At 37.9% G+C, this 8749-nt stretch overlaps 1 protein-coding gene across 3 annotated transcripts in view; it reads right to left on the reverse strand.

The window, feature by feature from the left end:
* Window positions 1-8743, reverse strand: part of LOC122867356 (serine/threonine-protein phosphatase 6 regulatory ankyrin repeat subunit C-like) — a 15555-nt gene extending 6812 nt beyond the window's left edge. Inside the window, exons 1-19 of one of the 3 annotated variants that reach the window (XM_044178066.1) lie at window positions 8636-8743; window positions 6935-7018; window positions 6398-6476; window positions 6168-6238; window positions 5860-6060; window positions 5699-5786; window positions 4783-4925; window positions 4061-4273; window positions 3860-3938; window positions 3556-3670; window positions 3002-3084; window positions 2770-2872; window positions 1995-2063; window positions 1764-1904; window positions 1579-1635; window positions 1215-1326; window positions 1028-1099; window positions 727-928; window positions 400-487 (exon numbers count right to left, since the gene is read on the reverse strand). In XM_044178066.1, the coding sequence (XP_044034001.1) occupies window positions 400-487; window positions 727-928; window positions 1028-1099; window positions 1215-1326; window positions 1579-1635; window positions 1764-1904; window positions 1995-2063; window positions 2770-2872; window positions 3002-3084; window positions 3556-3670; window positions 3860-3938; window positions 4061-4273; window positions 4783-4925; window positions 5699-5786; window positions 5860-6060; window positions 6168-6238; window positions 6398-6476; window positions 6935-7018; window positions 8636-8653 (2018 nt within the window). In that variant the 5' untranslated portion in view covers window positions 8654-8743. Of the gene's footprint in view, window positions 1-399; window positions 488-726; window positions 929-1027; window positions 1100-1214; window positions 1327-1578; window positions 1636-1763; window positions 1905-1994; window positions 2064-2769; window positions 2873-3001; window positions 3085-3555; window positions 3671-3859; window positions 3939-4060; window positions 4274-4782; window positions 4926-5698; window positions 5787-5859; window positions 6061-6167; window positions 6239-6397; window positions 6477-6934; window positions 7019-7837; window positions 8005-8635 lie in introns of those variants that run through there. The other 2 variants (XM_044178075.1, XM_044178057.1) reach the window with 2 other exon arrangements.
* Between the last annotated feature and the right edge of the window lie 6 nt (window positions 8744-8749).

Genomic DNA, 8749 nt, shown 5'->3' on the forward strand with positions numbered 1-8749 from the left:
TATCAATATAAATATTTTACTATTAATTTATCACTCATCTGTTCCTATAGTTGCTTGTTGTGTTACTGCCAAATTAGTATCTATTTGATACAATAAATACTTACAATGAACCAGATTTGAACCTTGAGTGGGTGTCAAGATGAACAGTTTCATATTGAAATTGAAAGTCTGTTTAACCCAGTGTAGTCATGCCACAGAACATGAAAACTGGTTGGATAGTTAAGAGTCACTACAGTAACTGTTTTCTACATTGTACCCTTCTTGTTGTAAATAATCTGAACTGGTATTTTATATTCTGTCATGTCATAACAAGACAGGTAAAAGGTAAAAGCTGTGCATGTCAGGTGTTTACCTAATCAATCAATAACAAATCAGAGTATGAAATATTAAATGACTCACTGTCCCCGTGTATCTGGGCTGTCGATGATGTCGGCACTTTGTTCCATGTTGACCAATAAAAGCAGACAGTCCATTTGGCCTTCAGCAGCTGTGCAGGGAAAGAGTAAAAAATATCAAGTAAAAAATATCAGTTTCACAGAGATTAATAAAACAAAAAACTTATGGTTTATTCTCATTCTCATGTCTATCAAAAGTCAACAACATGACACTAAAACCAAATTTATACTGTAAATTTCTACAAGTACTATCTCATATGGATTCCTTAAAACATCCCAACACACACACACACACACACACACACACACACACACACACACACACACACACCTGCAACATGGAGAGCTGTCCATTTGTGCTTGTGCTCCTTCAGTGTGTAGGAGGCTTGATGTTTCAGCAGCACTTCCACACACGGGGCAAAGCCTCTCTGAGCAGCCAGGTGGAGGGCAGTTCTGCCTTCAATGTCCCGCACGTCCAGACTCACTAATGTCTCACACAGCAAACGCAGTGCCTCACAGTGACCATAATATGCCTGTAACAGCACAATACAGAATATTAACAGTAGTGTCATGTAAACATGTGGTCTTCATTTAAAAGTCCAGTGTATTCATTGTAATTGTGTGCTACTCACAGCTAAGTGCAAAGGACTGACTGGAATATTACTTTCAACCTCTTCTAGACAGTTGAAAGAAATCTCCAGGAGCTGCAAGAGCGAAAGAAACAGAAAACTTTAACTAGGTCTAGCCTGCAATCGATTTACAATAATAATAATATATATAAAAAAAATAAAAATAAAAAAATAAAAAGATACCACTGACCAGTTCCAGGTGCTGTTTGTTCCCATAAGCTGCTGCATAGTGGACGGCACTGTAACCCTTACTGTTCTTCAGAATTGGGTTCGCCCCATTGTCAAGCAAGTAGTCTAAACACCTGAACACACAGAGCAGAACATTAGGAACATTTATGTGTGTGACTTTTTTTCTGATCTCTGATTTTGTTCTTTTACACTTTTTGAAATAGCGTAAACGTTCGCTCCGTTACACAGAGTCAACACACTTTTCCCTCTAGATGTTATTTACTGACTGAAAGAATCCACAGTAGAGTGTACATCTAATGTATAGAGATAAAAGTATCTACTTCATGATTGAGAACATGTTTGATATGATAAAAAAAGTGACTTACAGAGAGGCTTCGTGTTCCTTTTCCTCACTGTGGTCAGGCTTAGAGTTTGTTTCCCCTCTGTGGAAAGAAAGACTGACACTTTTAAACCTGGCTTGAATGAAATCAGGATTATCAATAAAGAACTGTCCACAGGATGTTGTTCTCAGAGTAGCAGGAGCAAAACATGACAGTAAATGCTCTCTCACCCACAAAAGGTGTGTGACGCAGCAGCGTAGTGCAGAGGGCTGCAGCCCGTCAGATCCAGCTCATTGACCTCTGCGCCGGCTCTCACCAGGGAGATTGTGCATTGGCTGCTCCCGTTAGCTGCAGCATAGTGCAAAGGAGATCTGCGAGGTACAACAGGGGACAGCTGTGATGTCAGGTAACACCAAAGCAGAGTTCAGACTTCTTAGCTCCAGCTATTCAGCACTGCTTACCTGCCCAAATTATCTTTTATATCCAGTTCAGCAGCACTATTCAACAGCAAGTTCAGGCAGTCAACATTTCTGTCACAAGAAAAAAAGAAAGTGTTAGATTTAAATTTGCAGCTAAGTGTATCAGATCTGTGCTAGAGAGCTCATGAACCGGTTTGACGTTTTTTAAAATTCAGGCTTAGTCTTTTCTGTTGAGTTTTTATGCTGCACCCCTCCTGACCAGGCAAACAACAGGGATAGATTATCAGAATTATGATTTTTGTTTTTTTAACGTTCACTTGTAGTCAGTAGTGCGTCGATAAATGACACCACACACAAAGCGAAGCTATTAGCAAATAAAAAAGGCATAATGCTTCACAATTTTGAAATGAGAAAACGCAATAGTGTGTCAATTATTGCTGGTATTTTCATACAGTATCATACAGCATTTATTGTTTATATAATTTGGCTAAAATGATCCATAAGTTCAGAAGACACTGACAGTATTAGAGCTTTAAAGACAACAAAAACAAGATTTAAGCTATTCAATGATTTTTATGATGACCAAAATTCAACAAAAAACAGAGAAATATATTTTTCACAACAAGCAGAAGACCTTCCTAAAATAGCGACAATATTTAGACACGGAAAATCATCCTGTCTAGATGATGGGCATCACATTGTAAACATAGCCGGAAAACAGTCCTATAAATTTAACTCTTCAATTATATGTAAATGTAATGTAGTCCAAAAAAATATAGCAATAAATATAACTGTGTGTGTGTGTGTCTTATCTCACCCTCCAGAGGCAGCTGCATGCAGGCAGGTCCTCCCGTGGTCGTCAATGATGTTTATATCGAACCCAACTGACGGCGTTTGAGACGGCATGATGTAAAACTGGCCTGAATGACACACAACCAACAATAACACTTTGTTAAGTGGAAACATTTTAAGTTGCGTCAGGAATCAAAATGTAAATAGGGAGAGGATAAATCGAGGAGCACGGCTTAGTGACTCAAACAGATTCTCACCATTGGACAGTAACTTTCGACAACAGTCTGGAAATCCGTAGAGCGATGCCAAATGTAGTGGAAGCATCCCATGAATCCCCTGTCTTTTGAGATCATAACAAAGATTATTTACTTTAGTAGTGCTACAATTTTCAGTGTGCAAAATCAAACTGATATTTTATTAATGCTTTCAAACCTTTTCAACAATCCAGGGAATTTGTTGGTTTGGATGTTGAAGTATCAACGGTGAGTTTGCTGCTTAATAGTTTATCTGCCGATGTGCTTCTTAGTCAGGGTGTGCCACTATTTATCATTTATTAGGGTTATAATAAATTTCATAGAGTTTCTGTGTGTCATAGCTGATATGATGGGATGTGAATGTAAATTCCAAACAATTAGAGAGGAAACAACATGTCTCAGTGCAGTTAGATTATACCAATGGGCTAATCCCTGTGGTGTGAGTGCATAGAAAGAGCAAATAATGCTTTTATCTTGAAGTGTAAGTGCAGTGTAAGTGCAACAAGCAAAACAAAAACAAAACAAGATCAAACAATCTCAGGTTTAAACAGACTTACCTGGCCTTTTCAGCACCATTTGTCAGCAGAGTGCTGATCAGCAACTCCTGACCATATCTGGCAGCAACATGAAGAGGAGTGTTTCCGTACATATCAACACAATCAATCTCCCCACCTGTGCACAGAGGGAGAAGGAAACATGACGTGAATTTGATTTGAAGTGTTTCAGTTGAGGACATGCTCTGATATCTTAAGTCATAGTCATGAGTATATTGTGAAGGAGCAATTTCAGTTTTTCAGAATCAATCACGTGTTGCAAGAGGATGCTGTGGATAGTGTAAATACTTTTTGCAATTTATATTACCATTTTGGATCAGAATCTGGGAGCCTGTGAAGCGCCCGTGCATAGCAGCCATATGCAAAGGGCTCTTCCCTTCTTTATTCTGTTAAACAGAAAAAATAAAAACATGTTTAGTTTAATCCTCTGAGCAATCACTACAATCCAGTAATACATAATTATCCATTTCTTCTTTTCAAATCCACTTACTAAAAACAAGCTCCTTACCTGCGTGTTGACGTCAGCACCATTGTTGATGAGCAGCTCGAGACACAACACCCCGCTGGAGGAGGCTGCAGCCAGGTGCAGTGGCGTGCTGCCGTGGTGGTTGGGCTGATTGATATTAGCACCGCAGTTCACCAGCTCAGTGGCCACAGAGTCCTGCCCCGTGTGACAGGCCATGTGGAGCGCTGTGTTCCCAGAAACATTGGGTTCATCAATCTGAGAGACGGAGGAGAAAAACAATTGATGAGCATAAAATGAAACATGTCTGGTGATTTGAAAGCGTGAGAGCCTTGTTCAGCCCAAGAAACACTGGAGGTGATGTCAGTGTTAAGAGACAAATGACTTTGCTGATGATACCTGGAGGTATCTTAACAGAAAAGGAAAAAAAGGGAGAGACAGGTAGACAGGTATTTTTAAATTAGTGTTAGCATCAGCTGTGAATGTAGCGATGTATTATGTGACCAGATGACCCAGGTATCATCAGCAAAAAGTAGATTACACATTATTGATGAAGCAGAAGCATACAAAGCCTGGAGCTCTGCAGGACACCATGATATTGATGCCTAATCTTTTATCAAACCATTTATAACTACAGACTGGTGTTTCTTTTTTGGTAGTTTAATGGATCAGGATGTTTCTTTAGGACTTTAAAGCAAAGACAAATTTCTACAAATACTCGATTACGATTTGAGTTTTCTTATAGTGATGTGACCACGCCACTTTACCTCCACCACCAGTCTCAACAGATATTTGACCACGTCTAACTGTCCACTGGCAGCTGCAGCATGGAGCGGAGTGTAACCACGTTTGTCCTTGCACGTCACATCAGCACTGTGAGACACCAGCAGCTTCACAACCTCCACATGTCCTGAAAGAAGGGCTTAATATTTACTACAAGAATCTACCATCACAGCACACCAGTCTCTGTTGCTGGCCTGTTTGCAAACTGTAGCACAGTTAGCGTACAGGCCACTTTAATACAATAGTCATCAGATGTAATTTAATATAGAGTGACGTTATGTTGATAAGCCAGTTATATATTGTTATCATAAATCAACAGCTGTATGTCAAAACGTATTTTCTGGACCCGTCTATTTACGTTTATAAGTCAGGATAAAGATTATTTATCCTAACTTTTAAGCATATAATCAGATTTACAGCTAGACCAATCAAACATCAAATTGTGCAATGATGTCACAGCCATCCAGTCAGACGGTCAATTCGATATGAAGGCAGTGACAGCATGTTAGCAGTTTGTTTCTCAGTGAAATAACATTTTGCTTGTTTAAGAGTCTTTTCTGCAAAAATAATAATTTCTGCACATGATGTGATGTTCAATACTTACAATATTGTCTTCAGTCACAATATACATGATATACCTTTTTTTCCATCCCGCAACAATATCCCAGAAAAGAGACAAATTGTATTTTTAATATTAAAATAATTGGCAACAACTTCTGACTTTACTGACCACCTATAGTTGTTAGAGTCAGTTCTCGGGTATTTGTTTGTTGTTTGCTTGTTTCTTATTGTATATTAGTGTGCTTTATGACAGACATCTGTTCTTCCTTACATTCGTGTAAGAGAAAGTTTTCAATCTGACAATATATTTGTGTCTCTAGGGAGAATGACACCACTTACCAAGGTATGCAGCCAAGTGGATTGCCTGCCTTTCCTTCTTATCTTTGGCACTCACGTTGGCACCTTTGCTCAGGAGCAAGTTCACCATCTACAGATACATAATGAGTTTAGAAATGGAAAAAGATGAGGAGGAAAACTTTGGTTAATGCTATCAACTTCACCTCTCCGTGGCCGCTGTGCGCTGCATGATGCAGTGGTGTCCTTCCTGACCTGTCAGCATCATCCATGCTGCACACATGTGGTATCAGAGCTAAAGCGCAGCCTGTTGCCCACTTTGCAGCTGCCATGTGTAAAGGTGTATGCCAGAACTTGTCCCGAGTGTTGACCTCTGCTCTGTGCTTTAGTAGCAGCTCCACAGCTCTCTGAGGAAAAACACAAAATTAAAGAAGACGAAAGTCAAACATTACAATCTGGCGGTCAAGTCCTTAGAAAAGTCGTTCTCCCTCTACGTTTTGAAATGAGAACATACTTCATTTCGTGAGGCAGCTGCTCGATGTAAAGGAGTCAGCAAACCCTGGTCCTTAGCGTTGACATTTGCACCTGTAACAGAAAGTTAGACTTTACTTTTTGAGTGCTTTTGGTGATTTTCAGTTTTTCTGTACTTGATGGACTCACTGTCTTAATTACTGGGGACACATGTAGTTGATGATAGGCTTTGTATTTACTCTGACCTATTTGTGAGATGAACAGTTTTTCTACCTGAAGTAATAAGTAGGTCCATAGTGTGGACATCACCCAAATAAGCAGCAGCATGAAGTGGTGTGCTTTGTTCTTGGTCCTGAGAGAAAAAAAATAAAAAATTCAAACAATGAAGTATGTAGCCAACACATTTTCTTCCATTTTATAGGTTACATTAGGTTATATTTGTATTATATTAAATGTTTGTTATATTCTGACTCCAAATGTTTGCACAGTTAATGTGCAATTTCAACTTTTTCAAACTCTTGCTCAACATGTTCGTATGAAACATTTTATCAAATTGACATTTTGCATTAAATGTGTCCATAAAAATTGCTGAGCAAACTGGCAGTAACCAAAAACATACACAAGTCTGAATTCATATGTAAAGATAAGCTCTGGAAAGGCAAGTAGCCTGCAGCAAAGATACATGGCTGAAACAAACGGTTCAGCTCAATATACATCTTAACATTTGACCCATAATATAATGCATGCAAATTTGATACCACAACTTGCAAAAAACAACAGAATTGCAGAGTTAATGTGGGATAATATTACCAATGAATTGACATCTTCATTATGGTTCAACAAAAATGTCACTTCTTCTGCGTTTCGACTGAATATAGCCTGGACCAATGGAGACTGAAAGAGAGATTTGACATGTAAAACAGATGAACAAATAAATGTTAAAAATACATTAAAATTAGATGTAGTTCATTATAATTCCCATGTTTGCAGAAAGCAACAAAAATCATAGAATCAGTGATTAAACACAATCAGTAAACTTGTTGAAACCTACTGGGACATAAATACATTCACGACTTTCCTGAGAGGTCAATAAAACTTTTACATGTCTGACAAAAGAGTGATTTTCAATCTCTCCTCTGTGAATATTCCTCCACTCAGGAATAGTGGCAATGATTAAATTGAAAAGCGCCACAGGTTAAGGACATCACGTAAAACTCAACGCAGTTTTGTTGTATTGGAATTTATTTGACTGAAGAACAAGACGACTTTTCTTGTTTGAATCATGCAAAACTCCCAGCCCTTTGTGTGAATGTCTACGATTTTTCTTGGAAAATGTAGAAATGACCCACCAACATTTGTCTTCCACAGATAACAATAAGCAAACTTAGCTATGCAGTAGAGAAATATGGGTCCATTTAAAGATTAAAATGTCTGTTTGGCAGGGTTTGGACTTCATTTACCAGGGAGCCCAATGACCCTAATGATAGGGTCTAGGTGTGTTACAAAACTGAAACAACAAACATCAAACTAAAGCGTAGTCTAGTTTTGCATGGCAAGGAATTTGTGACATTAACTAGCCTTGTAGCAAACTTTGCTCGACATGTCGCTAACACGACTAGCCAACTGTTTGCAGTGTTGGTGGGAAGTTACTGTTAACGTTAGTTATCTAACGTTAAGTTAGACAACAGCGAAAGCTTCATTTACTAACGTTACCTGGTCCTTGATATTTCTTAACTCCATGTCCCAATCACTGAAAAAGCTCCTTCATTGAGACTGAGTGTAAAGTTGACTACATGTCAATCTGGAGCAGCTAGTTAGCCTAGCTTTAGCTTAGTTAGCTACTGTGATATGTGATGTGTAGTTACACCATAGTTGCTAGAATATCGCGAGAGACGTGAAAGAAACGTGATTTGGAGGCATTTCAAACTTGTCGGATATTTGTGCTTGTATTAATGTTATTTTCTGAATATTAGTATGGGTTTACGTTGTTTTGATTTAAATAATATATTTATTGAATAAATATAGATATTACTTTATCGTGAACTTGACGAATTTTTATCTATACAAATGTAAATTCAACAAAGACAATAAACCTTATATTAATTCATAAAAAAAATAATGGAAACATTTTGGTCATGGCAAAAATAAATAAATAAATATGGTTAGAGCCAGTGGTGGAAAGAATCTAAGTACATTTACTCAAGTACTGATTTTAAGTACAGATTTGAGATACTTGTACTTGCTTGTACTGCTCCACTACAATTCAGATGGAAATACTCTACTTTTCACTATCGGCTTTAGTTAGTACTTACTTTACAAAATGAAGATTTTCCTTACAAAATATATGATGATCATATAATGAATATAATGCATTTTTATAGATTAAACTACCCATACGGTGTAAATAGTAAACATTAGTTCCATCTCAACAAACTACGACAGTAAACTGCTACTTACACATGAATGCTTCAGTAATAATAATCATGTAGTATAATATAATATTACACTCACGGAGCCATTTTTCTGCATTGACTTATTTTACCTTTTAACTTTAAAGTTAATTCATTTTGCTGTTAGTACTAAGACCGTGGCACCGCCTGACAGGCTACACCCAGGGCACACCAT

Source organism: Siniperca chuatsi, linkage group LG2, assembly GCF_020085105.1.
Source record: "Siniperca chuatsi isolate FFG_IHB_CAS linkage group LG2, ASM2008510v1, whole genome shotgun sequence".
NCBI classification, from domain to species: domain Eukaryota; kingdom Metazoa; phylum Chordata; class Actinopteri; order Centrarchiformes; family Sinipercidae; genus Siniperca; species Siniperca chuatsi.